This window comes from Ogataea angusta (assembly GCF_019207475.1).
Source record: "Ogataea angusta isolate 61-244 chromosome Unknown 61-244_NODE_4_length_877678_cov_91.023368, whole genome shotgun sequence".
Lineage (NCBI taxonomy): Eukaryota > Fungi > Ascomycota > Pichiomycetes > Pichiales > Pichiaceae > Ogataea > Ogataea angusta.
This window is the reverse complement of record NW_025065218.1, coordinates 531,020-546,143: the sequence shown is the minus strand read 5'-3', so window position 1 is coordinate 546,143 and position 15,124 is coordinate 531,020. Positions and strand designations below refer to the sequence as shown.

The following is a 15,124-nucleotide window of genomic DNA, read 5'->3' as shown; positions in this document are numbered from 1 at the left end:
TGTTTTTTTATTGCTTATTTTGTTTAATGAGGCCTTCGTTCACGACAAAATAGTCGTCTTGGTGCTGAGATGCCAAGCTGAGCGGATTCCACGATTCTTCCGGTTCGCCTTTTTCGAGTTCCGCGCGGCTATTTTCAATTTCAGAGATTATATCATCGAACGTGAGCTCCTTAGGTTCCTCAACCAATCTTTTGAGCTCACCAGAACTTGTAGCATCCTTCAGCTGAGAAACAAATTTCAAATGGTCATTTAGCGAGAGAATGAGTTCTTGCTTTTCCTGATCTGAAATGTCTTGCGATAGGCCTGATAGATTTAGCAGTTTGCTGAGTATGTAGGGGTCCACTTTGGCATGCGAGGTACTGATTGCTGGTGCTGCGGGCTTGGAAAAGATGTCCTCTATGTCCGACTCATTTCTTAGCTTTCTGAGTATGGAATACTGGCGGCGAATCGCTGTATTTTGCAAGAAGCTTGTCGGGAAACGGTTTAATCGAAGCATCTCCAATAACTGTGATAATTTATCAACTTTATCTGTTGTGTACCAACCAATCTGAAAAAATTTATTTCAATTTTTTTTCTCCCTAATATCTATTCTGAATAAAAGTTTCATCGCTAATCATGGCAAAGGTCAAAAAGAAGGGTACATCCGGAAACGCCAAGAACTTCATCACCAGAACACAGGCGATCAAGAAACTCCAGGTTTCGCTGGCGGATTTCCGTCGCTTGTGTATCTTTAAGGGTATTTATCCTAGAGAACCAAGAAACAAGAAGAAAGCCAATAAGGGATCAACAGCTCCTGTGACATTCTATTACACTAAAGATATTCAATATCTCATGCACGAGCCAGTTTTGGCCAAGTTCAGAGAACACAAGACATTCTCGAAGAAACTCACCAAGGCTCTTGGTAGGGGTGAAGTCAGTGATGCCAAAAGGCTTGAGGAGAACAAGCCGAAGTACAAGCTGGATAGAATTGTCAAGGAAAGATACCCCTCATTCCTTGATGCTCTGAGGGACTTGGACGACTGTTTGAATATGCTCTTCTTGTTTAGTAATATGCCTGCTACTGATAAGGTGAGCGCTAGAATCACCTCGGAGGCTTCGAAACTAACCAACCAATGGATGGCCTATATTGCCAGAGAGCGCCTTTTGAAAAAGGTTTTTGTTTCTATCAAGGGAGTCTACTACTCTGCAAATGTCAAAGGACAGGAGGTGATTTGGCTGGTTCCTTTCAAATTCCCACAGAATATCCCTACAGACATTGATTTCAGGATCATGCTGACGTTCCTGGAATTCTACTCGACTTTACTGCATTTTGTGCTTTATAAGCTTTACACTGACGCCGAACTTGTTTATCCACCAAAAATTGACGATACCAAGATAAAGGGAATTGGTGGACTTTCAGCATACATATTGGAGACCAAGGGCAGCGAGCCCGTGCTTCCGAGCGAGAAGCCGGAAGAAATTGAGGAGACTGAGCTCCCAAAAGAAGAGATTAACAAAGCTCTGGCTGCTGACAGCGAGAATAAGACTGAGGAGACTCAGGACGTGGATGAGGAAGAGGAGAAGGAGGTTGAGCTGGACGAGTTCAAGGATGTGAACAAGAACTCTGGAGATGTTTTGGCACAGCCTTCCAAATACGCAAACAGTACAAGCACCTTGCTGTCGAAGTTTGTGTTCTTCGTTGGAAGAGAGGTTCCGCTGGATATTCTCGAGTTTGTGATTCTCTCAGCAGGAGGTAAAGTGATCAGCGAGGCTGCCCTGGATGAGGCCAAGTTGAACGGCTGCAAGGTTGCTTTCGACTTGAGCGCCGTGACCCATCAGATTGTCGACAGGCCAAAGGTTGCTAACAAAGTCCAAGGGCGCACTTACATCCAGCCCCAATGGGTCTTTGACTGCATCAATAAGGGAGAGCTCTTGAATGTGAATGATTATGCACCGGGTGAGACGCTGCCACCACATTTGTCTCCATGGGGAGATGGCGGAATCTACAACCCAGATGCCACGGCCAAGGAGGTCGAGGAGGAAGCCGAAGCAGAGGAAGAAGATGTTGAAGAGGAGGACGCAGAAGCTGAAGAAGAAGAAGACGTGGAAGACGAAGATGAGGAAGACGAAGAGCTTGCTGAGCAAAGAGAATTGGAGCTTGAGGCCAAGGGTGTCAAGTATTCTGAGGCAGAAAACAAGAAGAAGAGAACCATCTCGGAAGCAGAGAAGCAAGCTAAGGAAGCCAAGGAAGAGAAGGAGCTCAAGATGATCATGATGTCCAACAAGCAAAAGAAGCTTTACAAGAAGATGCAGTACGGCATTGATAAGCAAGAGGCTCGTAAGGAGGAGCTGAAAGCGAAGAAACAAAAACTCGACAATACTAAGAAAAAGCTCGACAAGATCAACAAGAAGAGTAAATAGATTACGTTAATCGATTGAGAAAATTTAGTCTGAAATTTAAGCTCGGGATTTTTTCATGAGCACGCACACCGCCGTCCTAATCAACCCCAGTGAAAGGAAAAACTGACAATAAATTTCGAGTCAGTTTTAGGTAATATTAATAATATTATGGCTTTTAGTGTGCCAAACATTGATTAATTCTACACCGTTGGCTACAGAAGACACTGAAACTTAAGTGGTTACTAGAGACTTGTGTGCAGTTCACAGAAAGGTTTGATCCATGAACAACGGTTCAACTAACGGAGGCTCACCATCTCGGTCTCATCCCAGGCAACAAAATGGGCAAAATCAACAGGTGCAATATATCAATATGGGTATACCGGCGCAGTATGGTCCTAACCAAATGGGAACTCAGGTAGGTCATCCCCAGATGATGTCTGCTGGTGCGGATGTTGGATTGAATGCGTCAAGCTCTCATCCGTCCACCCCTAATGGGCTCCCACAAGGAGCATCTCTCGCCGCGATGCATAAACAACATGGCTCCACAGATAACAAGAGGCCTCAGCAGCAGACTCAACAACAATGGAAGCAGATCCAGGGGTTGCATAACGGTGGCATAAGCACGAACACAATGGCCGCTGCTGCGGCGTCCGCAATGATGGGAAGACCAGGCGTCATGTCTCAGCAGCAACTTTCCGCATTACAACAGCTTCAGGCCACCTACGGCCATCTACAAAATTCCTTGTATCGGCCGCTGGAGGATCAGCCCAAGCCTGTCCCTGGTATACCGATGCAGCCAGGAGCTGTCAAGGGACAAACTCGAGATCAAAGTGCTTCCTACCCTGCGCAGGGACAGGCGCCGTCTACTGGCTATGGGGCCCAGATGACTCACTCGGGGTTCAACAACTCCAACGATATCAAAAAAAATATTGCAAATATAGCGATCATTCGCCTTTTCGAATTGACGGAGAAACTTTGCGTGCGAGCCGACTCAGAAAACTTGGAATACTGGAGGAGAGTCATGGAGGAGTACTTCAGTGAGTCGGCGATGGCTACCTTGACTCTGAAACACGGCAACGAAGGAAGATTCTATACGTTCACTTTTTCGCTTTTTGCCCGGATCATCTACACCATAGCGCTGTCCGGGGTGGGCTTTTTCGAAATTTCTCACAATCTCATACGGGCTAACGTATTGCCCAACGGATCGACTCATCTGGAATGCTCGCGGCTAATTTTGAGAAACTGGTATTTGGACGGATCCTACGTTACGCTTTATGGAGTGACCAAAATACAATTTAGCAGACAGCTCAAAATTGAAAAGATTGACATATCGATTTACCGTACTTCTGCAGGTCTGGAGCTGGGGACTATCGACAAATTTTTGGCAAAGAACGAATTCATTGACTCAAAAAGCATCAGGCAAAACTTTTCTGCTTTCAAAGGATTGAGCAACTTTGGTCTCCAGGAGAACGTCATGAGAGTCATGCAGGTTGGAGATGTCATGACCCTCGTGAAACCTCTGATGCACTTCCATGCTTTATCGAGGTCGAACTCGCCAATATCGTCCCTTGAAGCGTTCAATAAGTCGACTTCGAACGAATTGAGTGCACTCGAGAAGATGACAAGTCAGTTCCAGCAAGCTCAATTGCGCTCACAACAACAGGCGGGATTGAAAAGGCAGAAGTTTCAGCAGCACCAATTCCAGGACTCATCGGCTCAAATGCATAAAGGTGCATTTACACAGGCTAATAAAGCAGCTGCTCAAAAGCCACCTTCCCCTAATCGGCTATCGAAGAAAAAGCTTGATGAAGTGGGATTGAACAAACTGGATTTGGCAAATTCGACTTTGAACAAACGCAGAAAAATGGTGAATGGTCCTGCTTCCAACTCGCAAACTCCTAATGGACAGTCTGGAACAGCCGGTGAAAGTGCGCTCAACAGTGGAGACGTGAGCCCCAAGACCGTGGAAAGTGAGAAATAGATATTAATTGTGTAATCTTAGTGTGATATTACTTGTTCCAATCGAATTGCATGCGCATGCTCGATAATTCAATTCAAGAAAAAAATAAAATCTGAGGCCAACAGGAATCGAACCTGCAACCCTTCGATTGCACGAATCCGTAGATTTGACTGGAGTCGAAAGCTCTACCATTGAGCCATAGCCCCCGATTTCCAAAATTTTAAGGCCCTGGTAGTGATGTAGGATAAGGCCCTGGTAGTGATGTAGGAGAATTACCTTGGTGACTTGAAACTGAGTATTTCAACACTCAAGTCGAAATTCACACTAGCTCTTGATACTAATGACGTACTATTGATGACAATTAGAGTAGCTCAATTCAGGAGATATCATGGGAGATTAAATTTTACCGAAAGTTAAATGTGGAATTATCTTGATTGTATGCTATGGACTTATAGAGAGAACTGAAGATGAGTCCACTAATGGCTATGGTGATCGGGTACCCAAGAATCAGCTCAATGTATCATTACTCCATATTTTTAGACAGCTATGTGCGAATTCGCTGAAAACCATAGTTTGCCAGTCACTCATGATATCGCACAGTTTTTGAACCACGTTGGCTAATTGATGGTTAACATTCTTCTCCACTTCGAGGCTGATGAATTTCACATCAAGCATCAGGTTTGTGAAACACGGAGTGAGCTTTTCGCTGAGCTCAAGACGCGCTGTAGATATCTCGGAACCTAATTCGTCAGGGGTTAATTTTGAGACAGATTTGTGGCTAGAAGAGATTCTCGTATGAAGTTTGGTTGATGAGGCAGATGATGATGTTCCTGCGATGGCTGTCTTCCAATTTCCCTGACTGCCTTTGCTCAGTGTAGAATTGTTATCGTGATCTCTGATGAAGCTTTCGTCGTCGTCGTCTTTGTGCAGCTGCTCGTTAATTATGATGAGAGACGACTCGTCCAACTGTTTACGTTTTCGCTTCTTCATCTTCAGCTCATTTATTGCTCTGTTCAGACTTGGAGAATCGACTAAATTATTTTGCAATACTTGGTTCAGTTTGAACTCCGATGTCACTCGCTCCATCAAACTCTTGAGTCGGATCTGCTTTTTGACGATAATTTCCTGCAAATACGATAGCTGCAACTCTTTAAGTTTTCTATAATGAAGGAGATGTAAAGTGGCAACTAACGTGAGTCGCAAAATAATCAATGGTTCATAGATCTTGACTGTGATGGACTTTGTTAGCATTTCAATATTCAAAAAGGTTAGATCAATTCTATTTCCAAACTCTTCGATAGGTTTCTGTTGATCTTCCAGGATACTAAAAATGTTGAAGAATCCACCAAGCTCAACCATGGTTAAGCGGTCTCTTTCGAAATCCTTAATGAGTTTTTTGCTTGTTTGTTCTAGACCTTGGACTCTTTGCAACAAAAGCTTTGTCTTTCTCTCCAATGGCACAAATATTCGTGAATTGAGACTTGAGTCGTACTTTTTGGCCAGTCCAAGAGGTGGGACAGGTAGATAGACTAGATAAGGATTGGGTATGGTCGGGTTTCTCGGTGAGGTTAATAGCACAGATTTCGAAGATAAGCTCGCAACGTGCCCAGACTTTACCATCTGATGCCAACTTCTTTGTGACGGATCCAGAAATTTGACAAGGACTTCTGCCTGTCTAATTTCAGGATCAGATATCACCTCAGAGAGAAAATATTGTAGTAGTCGAATTCGTCTGTGTATTATTTTTGTGTCTGATTTGTAGGTGAACGGATTCTTGATTAGTCGCCCTAAAGAGTGTTTTTCCGGAATAGGCGGTATCACTTTCGTTTGAAAGAGTTTTGTGAGGTAAGAGCGAAGGAAAACGAAATCTGTGTAGCGGCGCAATACACTGTTGGACATGTATTCTATTTTGTAAAAAACCGTGGTGATGTTCTTAAAATCTCTCAATACTTCATAGTTAGTTATTCGAACGATTGTGCTGTCCGAAAACTGAGCTGGAGTGTGATTGACAAGAGGCTGGCTATCCATAGATTGGACTCCTAAGCAAGCTACACTCGTGTCGCTGTCTTGTGGCTCTCCGGATTCAGTGGTGGTGCTTATTCCGTTAGAGTAAAAATGATTGGAGCCTGCGAATGGGTTGTTGTCATTGCTAAACTCATCGTAATCCATTGAGAGTTGTGAACAGGTCCATAAATTTTATTTTGCCTTCGCGGGGGAAAATATAGGGTATATCAAAAAAATATATTATTTATCATTTTTGGAATGAGCGATCTCGAAGAAACAAAGAAAGTGGACCGTAAGTTACAGAAGACATATAACTAACAAACCAGCGATCCTCAAATCTTCGGACATGGTAAGTGATAGTTGCAATGTCTAACAGCCCAGTCCATGGACATGCAAGAATTCGTTTTCAGTTTGACTGAGAAGGCCTTGCAATCGTACAAGAAAAATGCAGAATTATCAGCATACCTCAAAAAAGAGATGGACAAGCAGTACGGAACTACCTGGCATTGCATAGTGGGGAAAAACTTCGGATCATTTGTCTCTCACGAAGCCGGAAACTTCATCTATTTTTACATTGGAGATAGAGCTTTTCAACTGTTTAAGACGAGCTAGGAGTATGTATTCGATCAGCGACCAAAAATACTGCTTTTCAGATTCTCATTACGTCGCTTCAGAGGACTGATCAATGTAGTTGCTGGAGCTTTGAATGAGACAGAATTGCGCTCTTGAGTCTGTTTGATCCGTTTGTAAATAGGCGAGGTGAACTCATCGTCCGTTTGTTTTGACGGAGACGAGTCATGTGCAGATGTTTCCGTGTTTTTACGTTTTAGTTGAATTTTTGGGCGGACCACTGTTTTAAAATCGGGCAACGCGTCTTCCTCGTTTTCGTCGTTGTCCTCGAAAATAGACCGTGTCTTAGCCGATAGACTTTGAGGCGTCTTGATAGCTTGAAGTAGCGTCTTGCGCACGCTCGATGGTGTTGTAACACGTGTTGAAACGGGGGTACTTGTTTTCGATGGATACGCTTTGATTGGGGTATTTGTTGGCAGGCTATATTTGACGGCTGTTTTCCCGGCACGAACAGCAAGGGGAGTAAGCCCGGCCCTTTTCGATGAAGAAAGAGGCGTTTGTTTTTGTTTCGATGTTCGCCGCAAATTGTTCAGCTCTTTGAGCGTTTGGTCGTGTTGTTGTTCCGCGTTGTTGATAATCTGTATGACGTTAATAAGGTGCGAGATAGTTTTGATCCAGTCGAGTCGACGCGTGTTTAGCGCCTCTAATTCCCAAAGCTTGCTACAAGCGGCATGATAAGCTTGAAAATCTGCCAAGAGATCCATCTTTATGTCAGTGGGATCTTTAGACATGTTGTCCATATTCTCACAATCAAAGATAAACAAAAAAAAAAAATATTAACCACTGTCTAAATAAAAGTCATCGTTCGATAGCGATCTCCAATATGAGGGCGGTCGATTTGAACATGGGGTAAGCAACATACGAGAAAACTCATGCACGAATATTAGCCTAGAACGAGGTTCACAATAGTTTAGGCTTAGGCCGGGCCCTGCTATTGTACCCTTATCTTCACTCACCTACTATCATGTCTTGTGCATAACTGCACCAGGCACTTTTGATTTCATAATTCGTAGGTGTGCGCTAGCTAATAAAAAACTCCTGAGAAAAGAAGATCTAAATTGATTCCCCACTTTTCGCTCAAAAACTTGAGGGGATAAATTCTTTTCTCTTCATGTTTAGAACATTAAGATACAAGTGGCCAACTCCAAAGTCACTCCTATTTGGTGCGGGAGTCAGGGGACTCCACTCAACCAAGCCATTGCTGACTTTCAACCTCTCTGCTGAGCAGAAATGTCGGGAATTATTGGACTCGTTCAAGGATTATGACCATATATTCCAGAATGAAGATGGGTCGAGCCGAAAGCCTCCGGAAGAAGAGCTCAAGAAGATTGCATATCTGAACAGTTATGCAGGCAGACGGAATTTAGGAATTGTTGAGGCATTCAGCTTGCCAAAGGAGCACGAAAGGCTATATTCAGCAAACGACAGGGACCTAGCCAAACTGAAGGCATCATCGGGACTCATCATCGACAAAATCCCGTACGAAGACACTGCTACGGGAGAAATAAAATGGAAGATAGTGAGAGAGGGTGACCAGAAAGAAGGGTGGGAAAATATTGCCCATTACTTATTTGTTCCTGGATGCATCGCTTTGCTCGTTGCAATTATTTGGAGAGACGATATGGATGTTTCAGAATGGGCCAGACGCGAGCTGTTGTACCGGGTGCGCAGCAAGGCGGAAAAAGATAATGACACTGCTGTTTTGGATACCTTTGAAAAATATGGCAATCCAGAATCGTACGAGTTTGATTATGTTGGCTTCCAAAAAGACGACCAAGTTATTGTCGAAAGAATTCTAAGCGGCGAATACGATCGCCTCGCCAAATTGAGACGCAGAGCCCACCAGGACTAGTGGCGGATCCTTATTTATTTTAACCTTATTTATTATTTCAACTCAACGGTATATTGTTAGTATAGATTATACTAGAATGCAATTCGAATAAATTGTATTAGAGGGGTTTACCCGTTTCGGACTTTGCTTCCCAGACGCCTGATGTTTTCTGTAGTACACCCATGTGAAAGGAGCTACGGAGCTAACAGGTCGGCGTTAATAGCTCGGTAATTTGTTCGGATAGCAACCCTGCTATACCAAATGTAGATACGATGAAAAAAATAAGTACCCTATTCGTCACCCTGATTATGTCCCTAATTGTTGGGTCACATATTAATCTCCACAGGTGAAAAAAAGAACTTTCGTTAGTAATTAAAATAAGCAAAAAGAAAGAAAACGACTTTTAATAAAAGAGACAAAAAATAGTCCCAGAGTTTTTCATAATAGGTGCCCATGTTTTCTTCGGATACAAGAACGTCGAACGGGGAACCCGTGAGCATTTCCGTTAAAACTGAAAGTGCATGGGTGCCGTCTATGATGCAAACCGGAGAACCACAATCTGACCAACTAAGCTTTGCCATGAACATAATTGACCAAACACAGCCTGAACTAAGTGTATCCACAACTACAGAGATCACAGACAGCACGTCGCAAGACAGCGGAATACCCAGTACCTCCACCACTACCACCGCCACATCGGAAGACTCCTCTTACCAAACTGCAGCTCCTTTACTCAACTCAAACGTCAAGTCCGAGAAAGTCAGTCGAAGAAGCTTTGAGAACTTCCACTTGGATCCTAATGATTTTCAAAACCTACTCATGACCAACCCTCCCATCTTGGAATACCCATATCCATACCCTCCGAATCAACAAGCTCCTCCAGAAAATTGGTCGCCCTCTCTTTCTTTACCGCAGGCCGGTGTTTTACCCCACGAAGTGGCTCCACCATACGCTTCCAACTATATCCCTGCTAATGTGATGACTGACCCAGAATCACAGACCGCCACGCCTGTATCCGCTTCCCATCATGTTCCGCTTCGTAGAAGAGTCTCTATTTCTAATGGTCAAATAGGCCAAATCAGTATGATGTGCCACAGGAATGAAGACAGAAAAGTTAAAACCGAGGAAGAGAACGACCTGCATGTCAATGAACAAGGAGTGCCGCAGCAGCAGCTGTTTTATAATAATGAGGTTATTTTCAATCCAAATGCAGGGCCAATACACGGGACGTCAGCATGGAAGAAACAACGGATATTGGAAAGAAACAGGATCGCTGCTTTCAAGTGTCGGCAGAAGAAGAAAGTTCAACAAGAGAAGCTGCAACAGGACAATGACATATTAGCTCAGAAAAACGCTGCACTTCTTGAGAAAAATAGACAACTGGAGAATTTGCTGCTGAGACTCAAAGAGGAGTTGAGTAAGTGTTCGGTCACAGACACAGTCACCGACCTTCTAGCGCAGATCAGTCTCCAGGAATCCCAACCTTAACTATCGCTTAACCTTTTCTATATGGTGCAAGGGTGCGCCACTCTTAAAAGTCGAAATCACTACTAATTTATTTCTTATAGTGTAGAATAATCACCAATATAATGAGCTCGTTTGACGCTATTACGTTAGAAGAACAGCCTTTGTATCGGGACGTTCCCGAATTTGACGACATCAACCGCCAGATTAGCAACACGCTTCTCGATGTCAACAATGGTTTAAGCAATCTTAACAAGAACCTCAATTTTCTCCAGGATGCCATCAACAAAGATCAGAATGTGCAAAAATACCATCAAAATGCTTCCAAGCTTATATCACGGCTTTTTGAGCTGTTCAAAAGCGTCTCCGATGGCACGCGAAGACTGAACCAACTAGACGCTTCGCTACTCAATAAATCGCAGACTTTTGTGAAAGATAAGCTGAACACAAGTTTGAAGAGGGCCTTACAGGATTTCAACGATCTGCAATCACTGTACACCTCGCTGGAAAAAAAGATGAATGAGAAGAGCGCTAGTCTCATTTCGCACGAAACAGAGGGTGAATCAGAGCCACCGTCACGGGAGCAGCAACAGGTTGTCATTGAGTACGAACCTTTGAATGCAGAGGAGGTTGAGTATCAACGGGCTTTAATCGAGGAAAGAGAAAGAGACATCGAGAACATCTCGCAGGGAATAGAAGAACTTAACCAGATATTTCACGATTTGTCCAATATAGTGGTCGAACAGGGCGGATTGATAGATAACATCGAGTCCAATCTATACAGTACATTACATGATACCCAGCGCGCGTCGAAACACCTTCATAAAGCAGACCGCTACCAAAGGAACAAGCGGAGACTTTGTTTTTGGCTCTTGGTAATTGTGAGTGTGGTATTCCTATTTCTAGTGCTCATCGTTGTGGCATAAATAATTATACGTTGAATGTCCACATGTTGACTGCTCCATCGTCGCCCGCGGTCAGGAGCGTGTTTTCGTTCCACCACTTTATACAATTGACTTCAAACACGCCATGTCCCAGCTCCTGTACAGCACGGACCTTCCATTCGCCTTCCGATTCCGAATATACGACTATTCGGCCGTCCGATCCACAACTAGCGAGCAACCCATTCGTATTCCATGCAATCCCGTACACAGGCATCGTGTGAACTTTTGGCAAAGTGGCCTCTAAAACCCACTCCTCCTCTGACTTCAAAGTGGAAGGTAGTTTGCCGTTGGGGGTTGCCTCCTGGTCCGAACTAGTCTTCTTCCATATTCTCACTAGTAAATCGTCGCTGCAGTTGGCAAATCTAAACGTATCTTTTTTCTCCCAGTCGGAACACCACACTGTTCCATTGGCGCCTTGGCAATTAGCCACGCACACCCATTCATCCTCATCGTAGTCGTCTTGCCTGAAAACTCGACAAGTATCGTCATACGAGCTGGAGCACAAAATATTTTTGGTCGGATGCCACGAGACGTTCTTGACGTCCTGTTCATGCTCTTGGATGACGCTGATACACTCAAACTCCTCGTTACTATCGTCTGCTTCCCAAATCCAAATCGATTTATCTCTGGAACAAGAGGCCAAGTAGACTCCATCGTGCGACCAGTCGACGCTCTTGACCTCGTTCTCATGACCTTCAATTATTGCCATCAGAACCCAGTCCTCCTCCTCCTTGCTCCAGATCGAGATCGTCGAGTCAAAAGAGCCTATTGCTAACGATGGAACAGGTCCTGTTGGCCTGAACTTCACGCTTCTCATGGTTTTTGTATGTGTGTTATCGTCAAGCACACCGACTAGTCGTTTGGTATTCAGGTTGTAGATACGACATGTTTTATCTGAAGACACAGTCGCAAGCAGAGAGCGAGGTCGGTCGATGTCGATCGACCAGCATTTATCAGTGTGTCCCGTGAAAGTGTGCACTTTGGAAAGAGACATGGAAAATAATTTGATTACATCTTTTCAAATTCTTGCCGTTTATTATGTTGAGAAGGGTGAGGCCTTTATGTCAGATTCGCCTCAATTCAAACGTTCCGAGACGACCAGATGAACCGGGAGATCTGGAAAATATCCCAAAGCACTCGAATGTAAGCTCGTCCGGCTCCATCCCTCCAATAAAGTCGAGCATATCCAATATGCTAGCGGAAAAAAAAGTGGAGTATAACCCCGAGGACAACAAGGAGGGTGTCACATATGAGTTCCACGCTCCCCAGTCACCACTGGAGGCCCGCAACGAGCAGATCCGTAAATCTCACCAAACGTCGAAATGGAGGAAAATGCTTCCCTCTTTGGCAGTTGGAGGTGCTCTGATCTGGGGATTCTACGCATACAACTATTTCACCGCCGACAAAAAGGAAACTATTCCGGACCTGCTTCTACCAGACCGGTTTCTTCCTTACCTGGTATCTTTTAAGTATCAGATAGACCAGGATCATTATTTAATTGAGCTCACAAGGAAGAATAGAGGAAGCATATTGGCTCCCCATCAACAATTGTTTAACGGAAAAAGACTATGGAGCGTTGAGATCAAACAACCTGAAATTAACATTGTTCGCAACTACACGCCGTTGCCCCTATATGTTGCGGGAATCGATCCAGACACACACGAGCCTCATCTTCGACTAGTGACCAAACCAGAGGAGGAAGGTAAGTTTGTGCTTTTGGTCAAACGTTACGACAATGGTGAGTTTTCACGCTGGTTGACTAGCCGCAATCTGCTAGACGAGGTGGAATTGCGCGGCCCAGTTGTGGAGTATAAGGTCCCCTACCACCCGTTGGATAAATTCCCCGCAAGGCCTCAATTGCAACCACTGTTATCAAAAATTCAGCCAGACCCTGAGTATCCTGAAAACATCCCAAAGCCGGAGACTTGGACATTTTATGCGGCAGGAACTGGGGTTTTGCCTCTGCTACAGATGCTATACTCGCCGAACCCGCCAAAGGGCTTCATCAAGGCCTATGTTTCGCTGCGTAACGAATCCAATCTTCCAAGCCAGCTGAAAACTCTCAACTACTTTGCTGAAAAATGCGGACGCGCAAAGTTCACCTATCTCATAAGCGATAACGGAGACAAGCTTCAGGCAAAGCATGTGTCGAGGCCCACGCTACCTAATTTTTCGGGCCTGATGGATGTGAAGATCAGCGAAGAAGTTTACAGACTGAAGCTGCTTGCACAGAAAAGACAGGAAGTCAAGAACCAAATTCAAGGAGCGAGAATCGAGGAACAGCCATTGCAAAAAGAGGATGTCATTCCAAAGCTGGATATTCGTCTGCAACCCCAAAACGCATTCCAGCAGTTCAACTTCTTCAGGAAACAGCCTCCGCAAGTGTATCCGTCGTTTGCATTTATTTGCGGGCCGGAGAGTTATATCAGCTACGTGAGTGGCCGTGCGAACCTTAATAATTTAGAGCAGAAGGACACAGGAGACATTGGCGGCCTACTCAAGGACAAAGGCTGGACATTAAGTAACATTAAAAGGCTTATCTAGAGTAATTCCACGTCCACTAAATAACCGTCCTCCAGCTCCGTATGCTCGACATTGGTGTTCGGATCCAGCTCCTCGTAGTCGAAAATCAATCGAATCTCGGTGTTTGGATCTAGGCCAACCTTGTTAAGATAAAATTCTGCAATCGCTTTAATTTTGGTTTTCGGGTTTACCTGAGCTCTGACCTCCTTTTGATCCTTTCCTTTCAATTTGATAGAGAAATAGTTTGACTTTTCAGGCTCCATAACGTCCTCATCGCTAACCACGGTGACTTCATGCTCCCCAAAGGATTCCAAGTCCTCCAAGTTGTACACCACCTCAACTATATCATTATTTTTCAGCTGAAAATCCACCGAAACTGTTTTGTCAAGCACCAGACCGTCGCGCTGAAGCTCGATGTTTAAGCTATCCGGATAATTCATGCGCACTAAAAAAATATCCAGAAGCTCTTTCACCGTGGTTCCCTTTTCTGCAGAGAGCGATGTTCTTTCGTAATCTCTCTGTGGGTCCAAAATGATTATAATCAGCTCATCTTCGTCCAAATCTTCCGTTTGATCTTGGGACTGAGCCAGTTTCTCCAGCGAGGCCTCTCTTCTTTGTCTACGAGCCATAACTTCCTGAGTCAGAACAGCAGTGATCGCAAACGCATCTCCAGCGTCGCTTAGGGGTAGCTGTGCACCAGAGAGCAGCAGAGACCCGACCCGCAAATCCTGAGTCAAAATTATATCGTGATCCTGCACATAGAATACTAGCGACTCAATGTCTTCTGTCCAACCTGGAGGAAGTTTCCTGTTATGTAGCTCAAGTTGTTTTAGTATCTCGCGCAGGATTGTTTTGAACTGTGCATTGCTACGCACACGAAGATGAAACCCGATTTGTTCGTCGTCCTCCAAAGAGACTTCCACGGTGAGAGCAAAAAGTGCTTGTTTGATGGGTATCTGTCGTCCGTTCAACATTACCATCTGCTCTGAAGAACTGTATTTTTGTAATATCTCATCCAGCTCCCCGTCGGGCTGCGTCAGCTCAATGTTCTTATCGAGCTCCTTGAGGAATTGATCGTCGTTGTTTGTCTCAGTAGTCCTGATTTTTCTCGTCTTCACACTCACGCTCTTCTTGGCATTTTCCTCAACTTCCTGAAGACCTAGTTCCTCTATCAAGTTGTCATACTGTGCCTTGTTCATGGGCGACTCGGATTTTGTGGATTCTTCTTTGACGAACTCCTTGACCCCCTTTTCCGGCTCTTGCACTACTATGTCAACACTGGAACTCTCAGACTTGGGCCTCTTGTCCTTCTTCTTCCGTTTTTTCTTTGGAGGAGCTATAGGCTCATCTGAAAAAGCAAAGAAGTCGTCTTCCGCTCGGCTCGCTAGA

The 15,124-nt window shown here is 44.5% G+C and overlaps 11 protein-coding genes across 11 annotated transcripts; 6 read left to right on the top strand and 5 right to left on the bottom strand.

The window, feature by feature from the left end:
• Positions 1 to 7: 7 nt before the first annotated feature.
• KL928_002302 (uncharacterized protein) lies at positions 8 to 496 on the bottom strand (the record flags this gene model as incomplete). Its single annotated transcript, XM_043202764.1, has 1 exon — positions 8 to 496. One exon carries the CDS (start codon positions 494 to 496, stop codon positions 8 to 10), a length of 489 nt encoding a protein of 162 aa, XP_043060507.1.
• Positions 497 to 615: 119 nt separating this feature from the next.
• On the top strand, positions 616 to 2,400 carry KL928_002301 (uncharacterized protein; the record flags this gene model as incomplete). Its single annotated transcript, XM_043202763.1, has 1 exon — positions 616 to 2,400. One exon carries the CDS (start codon positions 616 to 618, stop codon positions 2,398 to 2,400), a length of 1,785 nt encoding a protein of 594 aa, XP_043060506.1.
• A 259-nt stretch (positions 2,401 to 2,659) lies between these two features.
• Positions 2,660 to 4,360, top strand: KL928_002300 (uncharacterized protein; the record flags this gene model as incomplete). Its single annotated transcript, XM_043202762.1, has 1 exon — positions 2,660 to 4,360. The coding sequence occupies one exon, from the start codon at positions 2,660 to 2,662 to the stop codon at positions 4,358 to 4,360; it is 1,701 nt and encodes a 566-aa protein (XP_043060505.1).
• A 486-nt stretch (positions 4,361 to 4,846) lies between these two features.
• KL928_002299 (uncharacterized protein) lies at positions 4,847 to 6,508 on the bottom strand (the record flags this gene model as incomplete). Its single annotated transcript, XM_043202759.1, has 1 exon — positions 4,847 to 6,508. The coding sequence occupies one exon, from the start codon at positions 6,506 to 6,508 to the stop codon at positions 4,847 to 4,849; it is 1,662 nt and encodes a 553-aa protein (XP_043060504.1).
• A 461-nt stretch (positions 6,509 to 6,969) lies between these two features.
• KL928_002298 (uncharacterized protein) lies at positions 6,970 to 7,713 on the bottom strand (the record flags this gene model as incomplete). Its single annotated transcript, XM_043202758.1, has 1 exon — positions 6,970 to 7,713. The coding sequence occupies one exon, from the start codon at positions 7,711 to 7,713 to the stop codon at positions 6,970 to 6,972; it is 744 nt and encodes a 247-aa protein (XP_043060503.1).
• A 371-nt stretch (positions 7,714 to 8,084) lies between these two features.
• Positions 8,085 to 8,825, top strand: KL928_002297 (uncharacterized protein; the record flags this gene model as incomplete). The annotated part of the gene is made up of 1 exon (XM_043202757.1): positions 8,085 to 8,825. One exon carries the CDS (start codon positions 8,085 to 8,087, stop codon positions 8,823 to 8,825), a length of 741 nt encoding a protein of 246 aa, XP_043060502.1.
• Positions 8,826 to 9,257: 432 nt separating this feature from the next.
• On the top strand, positions 9,258 to 10,292 carry KL928_002296 (uncharacterized protein; the record flags this gene model as incomplete). The annotated part of the gene is made up of 1 exon (XM_043202756.1): positions 9,258 to 10,292. The coding sequence occupies one exon, from the start codon at positions 9,258 to 9,260 to the stop codon at positions 10,290 to 10,292; it is 1,035 nt and encodes a 344-aa protein (XP_043060501.1).
• A 101-nt stretch (positions 10,293 to 10,393) lies between these two features.
• On the top strand, positions 10,394 to 11,194 carry KL928_002295 (uncharacterized protein; the record flags this gene model as incomplete). The annotated part of the gene is made up of 1 exon (XM_043202755.1): positions 10,394 to 11,194. The coding sequence occupies one exon, from the start codon at positions 10,394 to 10,396 to the stop codon at positions 11,192 to 11,194; it is 801 nt and encodes a 266-aa protein (XP_043060500.1).
• Positions 11,195 to 11,198: 4 nt separating this feature from the next.
• On the bottom strand, positions 11,199 to 12,029 carry KL928_002294 (uncharacterized protein; the record flags this gene model as incomplete). Its single annotated transcript, XM_043202754.1, has 1 exon — positions 11,199 to 12,029. The coding sequence occupies one exon, from the start codon at positions 12,027 to 12,029 to the stop codon at positions 11,199 to 11,201; it is 831 nt and encodes a 276-aa protein (XP_043060499.1).
• Positions 12,030 to 12,250: 221 nt separating this feature from the next.
• Positions 12,251 to 13,756, top strand: KL928_002293 (uncharacterized protein; the record flags this gene model as incomplete). The annotated part of the gene is made up of 1 exon (XM_043202753.1): positions 12,251 to 13,756. The coding sequence occupies one exon, from the start codon at positions 12,251 to 12,253 to the stop codon at positions 13,754 to 13,756; it is 1,506 nt and encodes a 501-aa protein (XP_043060498.1).
• A 16-nt stretch (positions 13,757 to 13,772) lies between these two features.
• On the bottom strand, positions 13,773 to 14,934 carry KL928_002292 (uncharacterized protein; the record flags this gene model as incomplete). The annotated part of the gene is made up of 2 exons (XM_043202752.1): positions 13,773 to 13,800; positions 13,985 to 14,934. The coding sequence occupies 2 exons, from the start codon at positions 14,932 to 14,934 to the stop codon at positions 13,773 to 13,775; spliced, it is 978 nt and encodes a 325-aa protein (XP_043060497.1).
• Between the last annotated feature and the right edge of the window lie 190 nt (positions 14,935 to 15,124).